This window comes from Wyeomyia smithii, chromosome 3, assembly GCF_029784165.1.
Source record: "Wyeomyia smithii strain HCP4-BCI-WySm-NY-G18 chromosome 3, ASM2978416v1, whole genome shotgun sequence".
NCBI classification, from domain to species: Eukaryota; Metazoa; Arthropoda; class Insecta; order Diptera; family Culicidae; genus Wyeomyia; species Wyeomyia smithii.
Genome location: NC_073696.1, coordinates 149839290 through 149860110, shown reverse-complemented (window position 1 = coordinate 149860110; position 20821 = coordinate 149839290). Strand labels below are relative to the sequence as shown.

The following is a 20821-nucleotide window of genomic DNA, read 5'->3' as shown; positions in this document are numbered from 1 at the left end:
ACCTGGCCTAATATGAAACAATCGATAGCAGATTATATAAACAACTGTATTAAATGTAAACAAAACAAACATACAAAAACAACCACTGAAAACTTCACAATTACCCCTACACCGCAAAAACCATTTACATCAATAGCTCTAGACACTATTAGTCCGTTCACAAACTAATTCAGGAAATAGATATGCGCTGACAATCCAATGCGATTTGTCAAAATATATAATCATTAAACCAATACCGGATAAACAGGCCGGAACACTGGCAAAAGCTTTTATTGAAAGCTGTATTCTAGTGTACGGATCCCCAATCATGATAAGAACAGACCAAGGGACAGAATATAGGAAGGAAGTATTCAACAAAATAAATGATATGCTTCATATTACACATAACTTTTCGACTTCTTATCACCCCGAAACTATTGGAGGTCTTGAAAGGAATCATCGTTGTTTGAATGAATTTGTGAGGCAGTTCGTCAACGAATCGCAAAACGATTGGGACGACTGGCTGCCTTACTACGCATTTTGTTATAAAACAACACCCAACACAGATTTTCCATACACACCATTTGAACTTATTTTTGGACACTCAGTAAATTTACCAAATGCAATTAATAACCCAACAGAAATAGAACCAATATATAATGATGATGAATATTACACGGAATCAAAATACAAATTAAAAACAGCAGCATTAAAAACTAATTCAATAATAAATCAAATTTAACATAAAAGACAGCAAAATCAATTAGAAAAATCCAACCCAAATACAGTAAAGAAAAATGATTATGTTTTATTAGAAAATCCAAATCGATCAAAATTAGACAACGTATACAAAGGTCCATATAAAGTAATATATATTGAACATCCGAATATTATTGTTTTTGATGAGAAAAATAAACAGGAGTATACCATACACAAAACCAAAGCAATCAAATGTAAAAGATAAACAAAAAGATTCATAAGATTTTATATTGCATATATACTAACATTAGAATTAAAGGCATCATATATTCAAAAATAAAAACGAAAGCATTTATTCAATATATCATTTAAATATGTAAAGGAATCTGGAACGTTCATTATTTCTTTTCAAAAATGATTTCGCATACCTGCATCATTTTCTCCTTGGGGGAAGGTGTGGCATAATTGCATTCTTTATGATTCGTAGTCAGATTTAAGGCAAGCAACATTGTTGCGTTACATTGTAATTTCCCATGAGTTTTGCCAAGTCGACAGAACTCAAGAATACATTTAGATACGCATTTGTAAACAGTCTTTTTCCGTTTAGAATTAACCCAACATAAGCGGACTGTACGTTTTTCTGCTTTGACCAACATTTTGGTGGGAGTAGAACAATGGCAGAACGTTTGTTTTAAAACACACCGAGAACCAACCGTCACTCGATGGTTGCGTTTCCATATTTTTACGATCCACTTGAGTTCACTCGCTTGATGTTTGTTTTCTTTTTTCCGTTTACCAACGTCGCACAAACGATGCGATTGTTGTCCAAATTTCGGTGTCCAGATTTCTACGTAGAATGTAAGTTTGCGTGTGTAAGTGTTTTACTAACCCTAGTCTGTAGTTTAACAAAACCGTTGAACGCGATTAAAATATATGCATTCCTTCTCACAAAACCGACCGAACTTGTTCATCCGAAGAAACCGCCTTTTTCTTCCCCACAACCCCTTGGTAATTGAAAATTTCGATAGGCTAGTTGAACTTAATTCTCAAACCCGTTTCATGACTGTGTATTTCAATCACATGTCTCAAAGTATAAATCCTTCCTCATACACCTCCAATCGTGTCAACTTATTAGATACTTCTCTTTCTACTGTGTTTTTCGATACATCCATGATGGAAGAAACTCGAGGAATCCCGAATCATTTACGCGTGCAGCAGATCCCTAAAATATTTTATAACAAATATAAAAACATCAACCGCGACAATGCGTTTTATACTGATGGATCACTTCTCAACGGGTCCACTGGCTTCGGTATCTTCAACAATAATTTTACCGCCTCCTACACGCTCGATAATCCTGCTTCTGTTTACGTCGCAGAATTAGCTGCCATTCAGTATACCTTAGGGATTATTGAAACAATGCCCACGGACCATTACTTCATCTTTACGGACAGTCTCAGTTCTATTGAGGCTCTCCGATCGATGAAGGATGTAAGGCACTCTCCGTATTTCCTGGGGAAAATACGGGAGCATCTGAGTGCTTTATTCGAAAAATCTTCTTAGATTACCTTAGTGTGGGTCCCTTCTCATTGTTCCATTCCGGGCAATGAGAAAGCGGACACTTTGGCTAAGGTGGGCGCAACAAACGGTGATATTTATAACAGACCAATTGCTTACAATGAATTGTTAAAATTTTTACGTCAGAGTGCACTTATCAACTGGCAGGCCTCGTGGGATAAGGGAGAACTGGGGAAGTGGCTACACAGCATCATCCCCAAGGTTTCCACCAAACCTTGGTTTCGGGGGTTGGACGTAGGACGAGATTTCTTTCGCATGGTGTCTCGGATTATGTCCAACCACTACGGGCTAGATGCACATCTCTTGCGTATTGGGCTGGCGAGCAGTAATCATTGCGTTTGTGGATTGGGGTATCAAGACATTGAACACGTGGTTTGGGTGTGTGCTGAATTCTGCGGCGCCAGATCTCTACTTTTGGATACCCTCAGGGCCCGAGGAATACAGCCCTATGTGCCAGTTCGTGATATTCTCGCTCAGCGAAACTTGCCATACATGCTACATGTTTATAGCTACTTGAAGAGCATCAAGGTGCCAATTTAACAGCGAAACGAATCTCGGATAAAAAAAACATGTTGGTATTAGTATTAGATTTAGTAAAATATTAATTTGTATTGTGCCGTGTCAAATAAATGTTGTGTGAACAAAAAAAAACTAGTCTTTTCCAGCACTCAGGACATAAAAATAAATAAAAAACCATTCATTTAGGCGGTACAATCTAGAATGAATTTATTAATCGATTCTAAAACAGTTCGAAGTCGAATCCCATAATCAAAGTTACATACGTGGTAGGAGCCTGAACGCGCACACTCCATTGATAACGGTTATGCGGTGCCAGTCGGACTACGCACACCAAAACAAAACAAACAGCGTGCCTGCATGACCGAGATAGATAGCGTCATCGATCGTAATCAAGTGGATCAATGACGAACGAAGTTGGTCAAAGCGGAATCTAAAAAAATGATCATGACGGTTGGTGGATATTGGTCGGCTGTTATTTAGTGCGTGCGTAGCAATAAGCACTTCTGTGGGAAATTGAGGATTTTGGACGGTGCATTTGGAATGCACTTGAGTTTGTCGTCATAGCGCAAAGTGATGAGGATTGCGTCTATGGAAATTGATACTGGGAACGATCGATTTCGATTGTGAGAATCGGTTCGTTGGAATGTTGGCTTGGTATTAGGAAATATGACTGTGGGAAAGTATTTACGTAATGAAACTGGATATTTGGATAAAGTGTTTGGGATGGTTATAAAGTTTTGAGTTAGAGACTCATAAACTTGGGAAATGGAAAATTGTTTTATTGTCAGGATTTATTATTTAATTCATGTGATCATAAACTAGGAAAGGGAAAGTTATTGGTTGGTTTATTTTGTGGGTTTTAATTACATGACATCACTCTTAACTTCCCATGATTTTTTTCCGATGATTCGAACAACTAAAAACTTTTGTACGAAAAATGCTGTTTTGTTTGTTGTTGTTCCTCTTATTGGTCTGAGAGTTGTTAAAATACTACAAGGTATACAGCCCTAGGGTTGCATGAAATTATGACGTGGGACTTAACAAGTTTACAACTGTTTATCAATTTTCTTTTCTATTTCAAGGTTTTGCTGGAAGCTCAATTTGATCGAAACAGTAAATTCAAAGGATATATAAATGGATTTACTGCAGAAGAATTACGTTCCAAACCCATTGGCAAAGACATTTTCGGCAATAGCTACTGGTGCATTATGGATCATAATTACAGCATAAAAATTTTCAGAGAGAATATGGATGATGAAACATGGAATCTTGTGGCAAGGTATGTATTCAAAAAAGAGACTGCATACTTAATAGACTGGGACACGGTTATATGAAAACAAATGTTGGTGTTATCTAAAAAAATCACGTTATTAGCAAAAAATTAGGCATTTTCACTTGCCATAATTTTCATATCGCTTGGAACTGTGAAACATACTTAAGTGCTAGAAAAACATTCAATGGAACAACAAACTACCTGACAGGGATGCCGCATACAGATTTATCTGTAAAAAACAAAATTTCTAAAAAAAAGTTGTATAACAATTTATATACAGGTAACCGATTTTGCGAAAACGTACAAATTTTTAAAGTAATCAGTAAAATATAAGAGCATCAATTTTTCTCTTCTGCGCAAAGCACATATTGCTTCAAAATATGTTTGATACATACAATCATTGTAAAAGTTTGCAAATAAAAACGCTTTTTGAAACTATTAACGTGTAATTTTTGACCATTTCGAAGATAACTGCTAAAACCAAAATACGCTGCCCCGCTCATCACAGAATTAAATTAATGTCCCGCGTTTGAGCTCTAACTATCTGGTCACATTATTTTAGATCAATTTGTGAGAAGTTTTACGTCTACCTCTTTTGCTAGTTACAACATTTTCCCACTTACGAATGACGCAGAGATTCCATTTCGTATGTAATACGAATGTACGAAAGATCTCGACGAATGAATCTCGTTTCACTGCAACGAATGAATTTCGTTTACTACAACAGTGTCAAGCTTTTCAAAATTGAAAAAGCAAAATGAAAATGAATATAAAAAAGTATTATCAACCCGATCGAAAGATTATCACAAACGGGTAACACAAATATATCTGAACTTGATAGAAATAACAAAGCCTGTAATATTCTTGATAAGCCAGAATGATGAAAAGTACAGAATTATATCAATTTCTGTCATCATACTTTTGTATGTTCAAAAGTGTGTTTTTTGAAGCATATTTATAACAAAATTTGTTATTCAATTAACGAAATATTGTACATTCTAACTAATTCTTGTAAAATTGTAATAATCAGTAAGTAATTTTGATAGGAATTTTGATGTTTAACTGTTAACGAGACCAAGTCTAGAACACAAGTTGATACAAAACAGTTCGTAACAAAATATGAGGATTTTTTATAATCCTGATATTTTTGACTGATCGGGAATACGTCGTGCGGTGCTTCTTTTGACACTTTTTCCTTGTAATGTAATCATGTAATTTTAAATCCTGTTATAGTGAATGGCACTAAACGATTTTAACTAATATTTAACGCGATGTGTATGCAACAGTCACGAGTTGATTCATTTGAATTCATAAAGAAATTGAAAAAATCTTCATACAGCTATTAAAAAGTTGTTTGTTGCTTCCAACTGGAGAGTACTTTTGACAATAAAAATTCGATAGGATTCTATACAAAAATACATTTTTAAACTAAATTATATTCTTATAGATGAACAAAAATAAATTATATTCTTTTTTAAAAGTTATAATAATAAGACCTATTTTATGCAAATTCTTTGGTTGTCTTTGGGGTGAATCGAAGAGCTTGTTGTGGATAGTCTGCCGGCATTTCAGCTGTCTTGCAGCGTTCGCGATAGACATCATACCTCAGGTTTTAACTTTGTTGAGACATTTCCGTGATCTTTTCAAAAGATGGTTATGAATGTATGACTGAAACTTATATAGGGTGTCGGTTCTTTAATCGTCAGGTTTTACCTATTATCGTCCGGGGGGTCATAGAGAACTAATATTTTGCAGAGAGGTACTCTGCATTATGAAGAACCATCATGCAAGAAACTAACAATCTTGGATATCATTTATCCCCTGATGATAATAGGTAAAACCTGACGATAATAGAGCCGATACCCTAGTTTATTTCCGGAAATTATTGGCATTTCGATAGGTGTGTACCATACAAATATAAACGTAACCTTGCAAAATGGCTGACAGAAAATTCGCTGCATCCAATATTTTTGCAAAAATAACAATTGATCGCGAAAACGATAATACATCGAATAACCCCTCGGCAATACGAAGGGCAGGTGTGCAGAGGAGCGGCACCATCATCACTAAGTCTTTGGGCGAGCTGCAGGCCACCACAGGTCGACGCCTGGCGACCGTCGAGGCCATGCACACGCTGTGTGACCACCGATAGGTGTGTGATAGCATCGATTAGTCCCGGACCGGCAGCGGGAGCTTGCCTAGGGAATGGTGGGGTTTCGGGCATTGGGCAGTCGATTCCCCATAAAAGCCACGGCCACCCGTAAGCAGCTTCGACGGAGCGTGTAGTGCCGCTCCCATCACCCAAATGCACTAACCCGCCTATTGGGGCTGATACCAGTAAGGTCCCAATTATGGTGCACTGGTCGCTGTGTTTTAGGTTTTTGAGAGGGAATACGATTTTATACCATGACGTAGGGCTGGCACCTGCACCAAGCTCCCTTAGTAAAGTCGTGTGACAACGGCTTGAAACGGCGAGGTGGCATACGGTTGCAGGGGTCTCCGTCCCGTAAAACCTGGCAGGCCTTCCAGTACGTTCCGCGGTCATTGCCTGATGGGAATCAGGCAGGAGTGGGATCAGATGCCCTTTCCTGACTTACGCCGGTCGGGAGGCGTCATAGTTGCTCATGAGGGGCTATGACGGCCTTCACTAGCCATGACCTCGCTGCTCCGGCATAAGCCACCATGGGACCATATAGGCGACCACTCCACCATGACCAAGGATAGCGGCTGGAAGGGGGACCCTATTAACAATAATGAATTTCTTTAAAATTGATGAGGAGGCGAAAGTAGCGGATGGAGCGGACGGGTTAGTAAACCCGTTTGCCAGGTGGGGCATCGCACGGTCTCCACCGAGACTGGCGGATGCCGGTAAAGGCGGCGCACAGGTCGGTACACCTTTTGCGACACCGACAGGGAAGTTCCGAGTTGGGGCAAAGGCGGCCACGCCTAAGCCAGCACCAACCAGAACGGCGAAGACTGGCGGCAAGGTGGAAACACCTAAAACTGCCAAGGAGCGAGAACAGATTTCTGGGGCTATGCTACTCTCTGCGGTAGAAAGCCACATGAACAAGTTCCCGAGCGTAGAGGCGGTGTCCGTACAACTTGATGTAATACTCAAGTTCACGGACGAACGTAGCAACATATCGAAAGATTTGAAGCAATGTCTTCTGTTGCTACGCATGATATTTGCAGCGCAAAATCCGAGTTTTCGCAAGCAATAAGAAGCCGCAAGGGGCGAACAGGCGGAGCAAGGGCGACGCGCTCATTTTCAAGACGGATGCGTCCAAATACGCTGAAGTCTTGAAGGCCATGAGAGGCGAGTCAAAGCTCAAAGACCTCGGCGCGGATGTCAGGTCAATTCGTCGGTCACGCACCGGCGAGATGATCCTCGAACTCCGCAAAGAGGCAAAGGGTAAGGGCTGTGCCTATAAAAAGACGGCCCAGGAAGTGCTAGGCGAGGAGGTTCAAATCCGCGCCCTCACTCCTGAAGTGACTCTCCAGCTTAAAAACCTGGACGAGATCACCGAAGGGTGCGACATTCGAGCGAGAGTGTGGAGTGGTAGTGACCGCGGAGGCAGTTCGTCTCCGCAGGGGCCCGGCCGGCACCCAGGTTGCTACCATAGAGCTTCCACTAGCGGAGGGTAACAAGGCCCTGAAGAAGGCCACGTTGAAGGTGGGTTGGTCGGTCTGCCCTCTGGGCACCTTCCAACAGCCTGACGTTTGCTTCAGGTGCTTTGAGCGGGGGCATAAATCCTGGTCGTGCAAAGGGCCCGATAGGTCCAATTTATGCCGCCGCTGCGGTGGCGCAGGCCACAAGGCACGGGACTGCGGTGCACCTCCCAAGTGTCTGGTATTCACCGGTAAACGGGACGCCAAACACGCCATGCCCCAAGTGTCCGGCTGCGCGGCCGGCTACTAAGCCGCAGGCCTGAGGGTGATACAATTAAACCTGAACCACTTCTATGCGGCGCAGCAGTTGCTACACCAAGCAGCTGCTGAGTCGTTGTCGGACGTGGCCATCGTCTTAGATCCATACCGCATCCCCACCGGAAACGGTAACTGGGTATCGGACAAGTGTGGGAAGACGGCCATTTGCACGACAGGAAGGTCCCCGGTTCAGGAGATTGTGTCGACCTCCAGAGAGGGGTACGTTATAGCCAAAGTGGATGGAGTATTCTACTGCAGTTGCTATGCTCCGCCAAGATGGTCTACCGAAACGTTCGCACAGATGGTCGATCAAGCAACCGTGGAACTGATGGGCCTATGGCCGTTGTTGGTTGTTGGGGGTGACTTCAACACTTGGGCTGTCGAGTGGGGAAGTCGCTGTACAAACCAGAGGGGCCAGGTCTTGTTGGAAGCTTTGGCGAAGCTCAACTTAGACTTGGCTAACGTTGGTACGAAATGCACCTTGAGTGGAATGGTGCGGAATCGATTATCGATGTGACGTTCTGCAGCCCGGGACTGATCACGAACTGGAGGGTAGACGACAGCTATACGAATAGTGACCACCAATCGGTCCGCTATGAGGTAGGCGTGCGGAAGCAAGCAGCGAGTAGGGCCAATACCCAGACAACCAGTTTACGCGTATAATGCAAACAGTCATCGCATTGTACGTGCATTTATACGTGATATTTACATCGCACAAGATGCTGCTAATGTTGCTTATACGCGCAAAAGTGTAGGCGATATGCGTGCATTTCCAAAATATCAAAAAACTTTTACGATGATAAAAGTTCATATATGCGACTTTAACTGTTAAAGCTTGATAATTTATACGAGCTGTTCCATTAGTCGTCGTACACAAATTACGTAACGCTAAAAATCTAGATTTCAGACCCCCTCCCCCACTATGTAACGATAAGTAACGTTCGACATGACTCCCTCCCCTAAAATTACGTAACGCTGATCAGCCTGACCCCCTCCAAAATTTTCAATTTCGAGCAAACATCACAGTTACGTAACTGTCTCTACTACCCCCCCTCCCCCTACGTAACAATAAGTAACGCTGATTCAAACCCCCTCCCCCCCTTCATGCGTTACGTAATTTGTGTACGACGCCTTATTTAATGCCACTCTACAACTTCATATTTGCGATTTGAAACGAAACTATAAGCGATATATGAATATACACCACGGGTTCTTTTATTACTTAATGCGACTTCACAAGTCAACATTAGCAAATTATTTCAGATATTTATGCGATATTCTCTATGCATTCCTTCGTATTTGTTTATTAAAACGTGCGATTAAATCACCTACGAATAAAAAAAAATACAGCGAACAGTAGCAATTATTATGCATTATTTATCCCTTGCTATTCATATTACAAGGAATAGCAAATTACAAATGTCAGTGATTAATTTTTACAATTCTTTTCTTTTTCCTTTGGGCACACGTTGTAATATTTGGGTATCCATCCGGACTCGAACCTCGGACTCTTAGATTGTCAAGCATCATTCTTTCCTCTTCTCCGTGGTGTCGCTGTCGAAAATCTCTAAGTTTTGGTAAAACTTTCTAGTTTCATCGTATGAATGACCAAAAGACATCGTAAATGGTATGCTTTTCACGGGAGAGCTGGCAACACGACTAACCGATAATACGTGCCCCGAAAGCAATCCGTTAAAGTTATTGATTTATAAGTGAAATGAGGGACCAAACTTGCTAAAAAGTGTACAGTTGTGATCTGTGATGCTTTGTTTAAGTGAGAAAAGTGAAGGTTTTGTGAAAAACACAGTGTTCTATGCGTGGAAGTTATAATTTATCCACGAAATCAAATTGAAAATTGTTAGGCCAGTTTGGTTGCGTGAGTGTGAGTGCCTACTTCGTGCGTCGCGCTAACAAGCGGTTCATTATTAACGTGCGATAATGGAGTGCATATGGTGGTGTGAACGAAGAGAACGACACTTCCTGGAGAGCGGAGAGAATAGCGTTGCGCTGTGCTAGTCGGCGTTTGTTTCGCTGGCATAGGCATAAACAAACTAAAACAGATGAGTATATGTTTTTTGTATCAAACATTTCATGAATGTAAGGCTATGTGTGTAGTGGTTTTTAGCGGGCTTTGGACTTTGGCAGAAGCGTGAATGTGTGATCTGTTGGGTGCACGAGGTGTGGTAGCTTTTCGGCTGCGAGTAGGGTTTTTTTTTGTTTGCGCGATGAGTCTTGAAATGTTTTACTTTTTTTCTCCCACAAGAATCGTCAGGTGAGGTAGGTTATCTTCTTGTCAACGGGCTCGATACGACATACACGATTCGCTTTTGGAATTTTATTTTTTTTTCTAATTGGTCCGCGTTCGAATATGGTTTACATCATGTGATGATCCACCGGATACCACGTAGTTGCCAGTTTGAGGAACGACGTTGCCGTGCCGTTGCCGTTTGATTGTGGCCGTTATGAATGTTTAACTGTTGCAGTTTCGATTGTCCATATAGAAAACAGAGTGCAATTAAGATGTTTTTCTGGAGACTTTTTTCGTGTAGTTTTGTGTAATAGTGTTGTTTATTAGAATTTATGGTAGAATAGATTAATTAAGTTGTATTTACTGATGTGTCGTGTGCCATGAATTTTTAAACGCACTGACTCTCGCATGACAGGTAATAGAAAATTCAATGGAGTCGAGTTTGACTTTCGAGGATTATTTAGTCAGCCTGAAATAATCATGATTGGTTTGGTCCTGTCAATAATTTCAAGACTTTTGATTAGTATGTACATCTACACCTGATGTTTGCACTTAATGTTTTAGATGCACCAAACTTTGCCATTTTTCTATCTTTCCAACAGTATCACACCCATTATAAGGTAATGGGTAGCTACACTTAGTAATGAGCCAATATGACGCATAGTATACTTTGAATCCGTCATCTACCACGGTTTTGCACGGTCAGGCTTCAAGTAGGGTTTTATTAGCAAACATGTTCTCACCTCGAGAGCAATGGTGTGGTTTATGAAAGCTGGGAGTATGGTGCAGTGATAATACATGAAATCTTATGCTTCACTTTTCCGATTTTTCTAGCTTTTGGGCTGTTTATGTTTTGTATACAATGTTCCAAACATGACTAGGTCGGCATTTTGTTAACAAACTTAAGACCATATATTGGTCAATATGGAAATTTGCATTTTTAAATTATTAAGGCTTTGCATGCATGAAACTTTGCCAATTTTTTTTTTATTTAATAGGCAACATTCGCATCGACAACTAAGATAGAATCGGCGTGAAAAGTCGTGTCCCCGAGTTTCTGCGTCGGTAGGAGGGAATAGAGCGGTCGTGCATAGTGCTTCGATGTAAACTGCGTTTCCGGCTCGGGAGCATTTTACTTATATGAACGTTTTTAGAATATAGTGATTTCGAGGGCTATACCCAGATACTTGTTCATGTCTCACTGTGACTGTTTAACCGAAGATTTCGTCCGGTCGATAAATATCGCGATTAACGAAAACACAATGTATACCTTCTAAAGAATCGCGTCGGCCGACGTGCAGTCGTTTCTTCGAAAGTACTCGGGATTGACAAATAGCTGATGGCTACGAGTAGCAAAGGCTACATCGCGGACCGTTTGGCAAGAAATATACTCATGGTTCGTTTTCGTAATAAGCGCGCATCATTGTTATATTCTGTTTTTCAGGTGTGTTTTTCGCGGGATCGTATCGTTTTTTTAGAGCAGACAAAGTGTATACGAGAAACGTCGTTGGTCGATTTGTTAGGTAGAAATGTCCGGTTGAACGAACCCCTAGAACGAACCCCATGAGGTCGAATTATCTAAAGATAGATCAACAACGCGCCCTTGATTTCGGTGTAAAAAGGGACAGGAGATCACCTTACGAGGAGATACCATATCATTTGAAGTTGTCCCAATTTGATCAAAGGTCTAGTATTCTCGCGTACGATTTATTGTTGCGGTGTTACATTGTCAAACTGAATAAGTTCGAATCGCATTATGAATATCGTGGCGGATATGATGAACTTGTTCGCGCGATACTTGTTCTAAAGAACCCGACACTCGAAACCAGCGCATCGTTCACCAAAACGAACCTCGCTGTGTACCTTGCCCTTTCTCCAGCATCCCAGTGATTTCTCGTGGAAGTGCAGAGGTGTTCTCGGCTTCCAATAAGCGAGTATCATGTCAACATTTTCCTATACAAATTCCTTCTTTGACCTGCATTCGGATGCGGCCGGCGCTGGTATTGCCTAATACAAAGATTAAGGTCACCAGTTTTTACACATTGAGGATGCATGTTGGTCCCAAACATCATCTATTGGTTCTCTGTGTAATTACAGCTGATCTGGCAATAACGGAGTAGCAACCGCGGGCGGTCAATCATGCTCATGCTCATGCTCATGCTCATGAATGACCAAAAGACATCGTAAAGCATGAATCTTATTAGATCTCGTATTGCGAGTTAGTTTGTAAATTTCTGTGGGAACGTTCGTTATTTACATTTCGGTTGAATTGTCATGGCCGTTCGATGAGCTGTGTCATTTGTTTAAACAAAATTGAGTGATTTTACCGCCTTCAACAAAAATTAAAGGCAAGTTTCCAACAAAGATATTATGCTAGGTAGTGCATCATTGATCCGAGTTGTCCGCAGATGTTTTCTGTGGCTAATTTTTTGAATAACAGCAGCAGCGGCGGGAAGTAACTTAATTTATACATATGTGATACGCTGTAATGCGGATGGTTTTCGATTTTCGCGCATATTCGTCAGTGTGTGGATTTACTGCGAGTTTAGCCAAGTATTGGGAAAGTTAATTGGTTTTTGAACCCGGGTTTATTACCTAGTTGTCGCAAAGATTCCGCAAAACAACGTTTATGCGATGAAACATTCATATTGGTCATACAAGCTAATGATCTATCATAATATCTTGTGCGATGTAAGCTGTGCAAATATCAGCGGCATCTAGTTATCATAAATTCAGTCGTTTACGGTGTTACAAAATGATGCCTTTTGCGACTAAACATGAGATTTTTGGTTTTCGCGTATATTCATCACTTTGTGGAATTAATAGAAGCTTGAATATACATTATATGAGTTTATCTGTATTGCTGTGTGAGTATGTTACACTCATCGCAAGAAGTTCGCAAAGTAACACCATATGCGATGAAACACTTGGTTGTCCATACAGCTATACGATAGTGATGTACCATAGAACTTTATACGAGGTAACCCGTGCAATCATATGCGATTTTTAGTTATCTAGGCTTGTTTTCATGAATTTAGTCATTTACGGTGATACAAAATGATAGCTTTTGCGATTAAATTTATATGCAATACGACGTGATACTGGAGATTTTTGCTTTATACGTATAATCATCACTTTGTGAGTTTACTACGAGTTTGGACAGGCATGATATGAGCTTATGTGTATTACTATGCGAGTATGTTACACTCATCGCAAGAAGTTCGCAAAATAACACCATATGCGTTAAAACACATACGTTGTTCATACAGCAAAACGATACTGATGTGCCATAGAACTTTATACGAGGTAATCCGTGCAATCTTATGCGACTTCTGGTTGTCTGGGTATTCCATCCTTCTACGGCTGGAAAACATTGCATTTCGATGCAGATGTTTTTGGGCAGGCAATTAGATGGAAGCACGAAGGGGGTGAACCACTCCCGGGTGTGGACCATCTAAATTCGATACTGTCATGGGCGTGCGACGCCACGATGCCTGGGTCTCGTCCGCCTAGAGAGGGTAGACCACCGACATACTGGTGGAGTGAAACGATAGCAGGCCTACGCACTGCATGCCTCCGTGCAAGACGGAGGATGCAACGCGCGCGTTCCGACGAGCAAAGAGCGAAACGCGGTGCCGCATTCAGATCCGCTAAGGCAACGCTTAAGAGCGCAATCAGAGCCAGTAAACGAGCCTTTTAGGAACGACTCTGTGCCAGTGCCAGTTCGAACCCGTGGGGTGACGCCTACAGGATCGTTATGACCAAGACTAGAAGTGCGCTAGCCCCGGCTGAACAATCACCAGCGATGTTAGAAACGATAATTCAGGGCCTCTTCCCAAGCCACGAACCAAGTCCCTGGCCTCCGGCTGACGAGTCACCACCAACCGTGAGTGACGGCAGCCGTGCAGAGGCAGACGATGCGGTAAGGGTGACAAAAGACGAATTGATCATGATCGCAAACTCCCTGAAGATAGGCAAGGCATCAAGACGGCCATCAAAGAACCCCCCGGGTTGTTCAAGGCGGTCATGCAGAAATGCCTCGACGACTGCCTCTTCCCGGACGTGTGGAAGCGCCAGAGGCTGGTGCTGTTGCCGAAGGTTGGGAAACCACCAGGTAATCCTCGGCATACAGACCAATCTGCCTGCTGGACACGGCGGGAAGGTGCTTGAGAGGGTAATCCTCAATAGACTGGTGAAATATACATAAAGTGAGAACGGTCTATCAAGCAACCAGTTCGGTTTTCGAAAAGGTAGGTCCACGGTGGATGCAATTCTCTCCGTCACCAGAACGGCTGAGGTTGCAATCCAACGCAAAAGGAGGGGCATTCGTTACTGCGCGATCGTCACGCTCGACGTGAAGAACGCGTTTAACAGTGCCAGCTGGGACTCCATAGCCTTAGCGCTACAGAGTCTCAGAGTGCCGACGCCGCTGTATAAGATTCTGGGTAACTACTTTCAGAATCGAGTGCTAGTGTATAACACATAAGAGGGTCAGAAAAGTGTCCCAGTTACCGCAAGTGTACCGCAAGGTTCCATCCTGGGTCCGGTAGTGTGGAATGCCATGTATGACGGCGTGTTAAAACTAACACTCCCTCCAGGGGTGGTGATCGTGGGCTTCGCCGATGACATAACTCTTGAGGCCTATGGCGAGTGAATTAGAGAGGTAGAGTTAAAGGCCGCGCTATCCATACGCGTAGTGGAAGACTGGATGCACTCCAGGAAACTGGAGCTAGCGCACCATAAGACTGAAGTTATTGTTGTAAATAACAGAAAGTCGGAGCAGGAGGCATCGATCAGTGCTTTTACATGCATTATCGCCTCAAAACGCTCCCTGAAGCTTCTGGGGGTTATGATCGACGACAAGCTCACGTTCGGGAGCCACGTCGATTATACCTCCTAGAAAGCTTCCATGGCTATGGCGGCGCTATCTCGCATGATGACAAATAGCTCGGCGGTCCGTAGTAGCAGGCGCAAAGTCCTTGCTAGCGTGACTACGTTCATACTCAGGTATGGAGGACCAGTGTGGTCCAAGGTATTGAGTACCTCGTGCCATCGCGGCAAACTCGAGAGTACGTACAGGCTAATGTGCCTAAGGGTCGCGTGCGCATACCGAACAGTGTCGAACGAGGCGGTTTGCGTCTTGGCTGGCATGATGCCCATCAGCATCATCGTCAAAGAGGATGTAGAGTGCTTCAATGGCCAGGTGGCAGCGGGAGTGGTCCAACACTACGAAAGAAAGATGGACACACCGACTCATTCCAGAGTTAGCATGCTGGATTAATAGGCGCCATGGGGAAGTAACCCCTGGGCAACAAATGGGGAGTTGACAACCTGGAAAGAGCGTCAAACATAGCTTCGGCCCTCACAAGTTCCTATCTCACACCTCCGCGAGTCATATGATTACACTAGACTGCCGGTTGGAACATGGATACAACTGGTTGGTGTTGCCTGGGCAATGTTGTCATCCGACAATAGCTAAGTGAGAATGTGCGACGCTATCATTGGCGCGTAAACCATATTCCGGCGGTAGAGGAAATGCTTCGCCAACCTGAGCGTCTGTTCACCAAGATGGTGCGGCTCAAAACAGCGTCTGATCTCCATGTTAGGAGCGGCTGATCAACGTCCTGGTGGCAGCGTGGGACTCTAAACAGAGCTGACACGATGGTCCCCCGGCAAGACAGGGGGTTGGGGAAGGCCCAACAAGCCGCCCCGGAAAACAACATGTTACAAACAACGTAAGAGATAATACGGATCGGAACAATCGGCATAGACCTAGGCAACGAAATAAGGACTACGATTGGAAACTTGGGACATGGAACTGCAAATCGCTCTGCTTTCCAGGATGCGACAGGATAATCTATGACGAGCTACATCCACGCAACTTCGAAGTCGTAGCGCTGCAGGAACTTTGTTGGACAGGACAGAAGGTATGGAGAAGCGGGCACCGGGCGGCTACTTTCTACCAGAGCTGTGGCACAACCAGCGAGCTGGGAACCGGCTTCATAGTACTGGGTAAGATGCGCCAACGCGTGATGGGGTGGCAGCCGATCAACGCAAGGATGTGCAAGTTGAGGATAAAGGGCCGGTTCTTCAATTACAGCATCATCAACGTGTACTGCCCGCATGAAGGAAGACCCGACGACGAGAAGGAAGAGTTCTACGCGCAGCTGGAGCAGGTCTACGATAGCTGGGAGATTTTTGCTTTATACGATAGCTGTTATTGGGGACTTGTATGCTAAGGTAGGCCGGGAGGCAATGTACAGACCGGTAATCGGACCAGATAGCCTGCATGCCGTGTCTAATGATAACGGCCATCGGTGCGTAAACTTTGCGGCCTCCCGTGGTATGGTAGTCCGAAGTACCTTCTTCCCCCGCAAAGATATCCACAAATCCACCAGGAGATCACCCGAACAACAGACAGAGAACCAAATCGACCACGTTCTAATCGACGGCAGGTTCTTCTCCGACATCATCAACGTTCGCACCTACCGCAGTGCGAATATGGATTCGGACCACTACCTAGTAGCTGTGTGCATGCGCTCAAAACTATTGACGGTGTATAACACCCGCCGAAGTCGAACGCCGCGACCAAATATTGAGCAACTGCGGGACGCCGAGGCTGCACAGGAATACGCGCAGCAGCTGGAGGCAGTGCTACCTACGGAAGAGCAGCTTGGCGCAGCTACCCTTGAAGATGGCTGGAGGAGCATCCGATCCGGCATAGGTAGCACTGCTGTACCGCTACTAGGTACAAGGGCCCCGAATCATAGAAATTACTGGTTTGACGGCGAGTGCACACGGTTAGTCGAGGAGAAGAATGCAGCACGGGCGAGAATGCTGCAACACCGCACGAGAGCGAACGTGGAACGATACCGACAGGCACGGAACAGCCAAAACTCAGTCCTCCGAAGAAATAAGCGCCAGCAAGAGGACCGAGATCGCGTAGCGATGGAAGAGCTGTACCAAGCTAACGACACTCGGAAGTTCTACGAGAAGCTGAACAGCTCCCGTAAAGACTTCGTGCCGCAAGCCGATATGTGCAGGAGCTTGGACGGCAACCTCCTTACTGACGAGTGTGAGGTGATCGAAAGGTGGAGGAAGCACTTCGACGAGCATTTAAACGGCGATGCAGTAGAGCGCTAGGACGGTATGGCAACTGATCTTGGTGCACGAGCAGAAGACATCAGAATTCCAGCCCCCGATCTTCTGGAGTTTGAGGAGGAGATTAGTCGGCTGAAAAACAATAAAGCTGCTGAAGTGGACCAACTTCCCAGCGAGCTATTGAAATACGGTGGAGAAACACTGGCTAGAGCCGTGCACTGGGTCATTGTCAAGGTTTGGGAGGAAGAACGAGTACCGGAGGAGTGGATGGAGGGTATTGTGTGTCCCATCTACAAAAAGGGCGATAAACTGGAGTGCTGCAATTACCGGGCAATCACTCTGTTGAACGCCGCCTACAAGGTACTCTCCCAAATACTTTGCCGTCGACTATCGCCATTTGCGAAGCAGTTTGTGGGGCATTACCAGGCGGGATTTATGGGTGCCCGCGCCACCACGGATCAGATATTCGTGGTTCGGCAGGTTATGCAGAAATGCCGCGAATATAACGTGCCGACACATCATTTGTTCATCGATTTCAAATCGGCGTACGACACAATCGATCGGGACAAGCTATGGCAAATTATGCACGACTACGGTTTTCCGGACAAACTGACGCGGTTGGTCAAAGCGACGATGGATCGAGTGATGTGTGTAGTTCGTGTTTCGGGGGCACTCTCGAGCCCCTTCGAGACCCGAAGAGGGCTGAGGCAAGGTGATGGTCTTTCGTGCCTACTGTTCAACATTGCCCTGGAAGGTGTCATTAGAAGAGCGGGGATTAACACGAGTGGCACGATTTTCCAAAAGTCGGTTCAACTGTTTGGTTTCGCCGACGATTTTGACATTGTGGCTCGGACCTTTGTGAAGATGGCGGATACGTACATCGGACTAAAGGCTGAAGCCAAACGGATTGGACTGGTCATCAATGCATCGAAGACGAAGTACATGAAAGGAAGGAAAGGTTCACGTGAAGACAGTAACAGTATCAGTAACCTCCCACCGCAAGTTCAAATTGGTGGTGATGAAATCGAGGTGGTCGATGAGTTCGTGTACCTGGGCTCACTGGTAACTGCCGACAACGATACCAGCAGAGAAATTCAACGGCGCATTATGGCAGGAAATCGTGCATACTCTGGTCTCCGGAGGACGCTTCGATCGAGTAGAATTCGCCGCCGCACCAAGTTAACCATCTACAAGACGCTGATCAGACCGGTAGTCCTCTACGGGCATGAGACATGGACTATGCTTGTGGAGGACCAACGCGCCCTTGCGGTGTTCGAGCGGAAGGTGCTGCGTACCATTTTCGGTGGACTGCAGATGGAAAACGGAGTGTGGAGAATGCGAATGAACCACGAACTGCAGGAGCTGCTTGGGGAGCCATCTATCGTCCACACCGCTAAGATAGGCAGGCTGCGGTGGGCTGGGCATGTTGTAAGGATGTCAGACGACAGCCCGGTAAAAATGGTTCTTGAAACCAATCCGTCAGGGACGAGAGGTGCACAGCGGGCGATCGATCAGGTGGAAGACGACCTGCGGACCCTACGCAGACTGCAGAGCTGGCGAACTGCAGCCATGGACCGAGTGGAATGGAGACGACTCTTACGTACAGCAAAGGCCACACCACGGCTTGGGACTGTTTGGTAAGGTAAGGGGAAGTAACCTTCCATCTGACACATATCCATGGCTGCTTTAGGCATTACCTGCATAGGTTCGGGTACGCCGAGTACCCTATGTGCCCCGCATGTACGGGTGCGGAAGAAAACGCAGAGCATGTGTTCTTCACATGTCCACGTTCCAAGCGAATAAGGTACGAAATGCTGGCAATAAGTGGGACGGACACCACGCCAGAGAACATTGTGCGTAGGATGTGCGAGAATAGGGAAATCTGGGATGCAGTCATCAAGGCCGCATCACAGATCGTTAGTATTCTGCAGGGCACCAATCGACGGGAAACCATCGATGTGCCCCAGTTAGTTAGGGATTAACTAACTGGCTCGTATAGGCTGCTCTGCTACCCGTAGAAGTAAGTACAAAAAGCACGACTGGCCCTCTCCCTGAAGTAATGCCTAACGGCGGTCCCGGGGAGACCAAGGGCTTTGGCTGTTCAGCTTAAGGTTGCTCAGCATGGGTAAAAGCACACGACGGACAGCGGACGACATTGATATAATTGGTGTAACCGTAGAGCAGTTGAGGAGGCCTTTACGGCTCTCAAAAGGGAAGCTGCGAGAATTGGACTCACCATAAACACTGCCAAAACGAAGTACATGGTGGCTGGCAGAGAGCGTGGTAGTTCTACGGGTGCTGCGATGGAGATGGATGGGGATACTTTCGAAGTGGTCGACGAATTTGTTTATCTTGGTACTCTCGTGACATGTGACAACGAGGTGAGCCGCGAGGTGAAGAGGCGGATTGCGGCGGCGAATAGGGCTTATTACGGACTGCGTAGCCAGCTTAGGTCCCGTAGCCTACATCCGTACGAAATTTGCGCTCTATAGGACTCTGCCTCCCGGTGGCGCTCTACGGACATGAATCGTGGACGTGGAAGGAGGCCGATCGACGAGCGCCTGGGGTCTTCGAGCGTAGAATCCTGCAATCAATACTCGGAGGCAAACTAGAGAACGGGGTGTGGCGCAGGCGCATGAATCACGAGCTGTACGAAGTATACAAACACGCTGATATTGTCAAGCTGTTGAAACACGGCAGGTTACAGTGGGCTGGCCATGTAGCACGGATGGCGGATGAGCGACCGGCAAAGATAATATTTAGTAGAGAACCGGATAGAGGCCGACGACTTCGAGGCAGACTGCGCACGCGCTGGATGTGTGCTGTCGACGAGGATGCCAGAGCAGCGGGTGTAAGGGGAGACTGGAGAGTAGCAGCCCAAGACCGAGTTTTGTAGAGACGTATTATGGATTCGGCATAGGTATTCTGGATTCGGCATCTTAATGATCTGTCGGCATAAAAGTAAAAAGTAAAGTAAGTAACCCCTCGTCAATATCATTGAAAAGAAAGGAGAGCAGTTATACGAATAAAGAGAAAACGAGTCAGTTAAGGGGTATTCTCTACCAAATGCTCAAAAAACAAGGCTTTTTTCATAAATTTTTTTACAGAACAATTGAGATGTAAGGTATGTAATTAATTTATCATTTGATTGAGTAACTCTTGCAGAAGAGAAAAAATATTTTTATTGCTATTTTTGTTACAAAATGGCGTGCAGCGATTGCCGTGAACCGCTTTTTTTAAAGTTGTTCCGCGGCGAGCAGTATAAGTCATGTTTAACTCCACCTATAAGCAAAACAAAATTTTTTTCACTATCTACATAAGTGTCGCTAGTGAAGTACACATGATTATATTTTTAGAATTTTTCTTCGCAAAATGGTTTAAAAAAAAAGTTCTGTTTCGACAAAAAAAAATCGACTTTAATTGTTTAATACTTAAGTTGTTGTTAATCAATCGCTAAAATCGTGTGTACTTCACTAGATAATCTAATGAAGAAGCTA

At 44.4% G+C, this 20821-nt stretch overlaps 1 protein-coding gene across 4 annotated transcripts in view; it reads left to right on the top strand.

The window, feature by feature from the left end:
* The window catches only part of LOC129732473 (remodeling and spacing factor 1), a 505162-nt gene that overhangs the window by 167919 nt on the left and 316422 nt on the right, over positions 1-20821 (top strand). For all 4 annotated transcript variants that reach the window (XR_008729266.1, XM_055693383.1, XM_055693382.1 and 1 more), the window contains exon 3: positions 3858-4054. Coding sequence is in view for 3 of the 4 variants with exons in the window: in XM_055693383.1 (XP_055549358.1) it covers positions 3858-4054 (197 nt within the window). In the remaining variant the exon portion in view is untranslated. The remainder of the gene's footprint in view (positions 1-3857; positions 4055-20821) is intronic.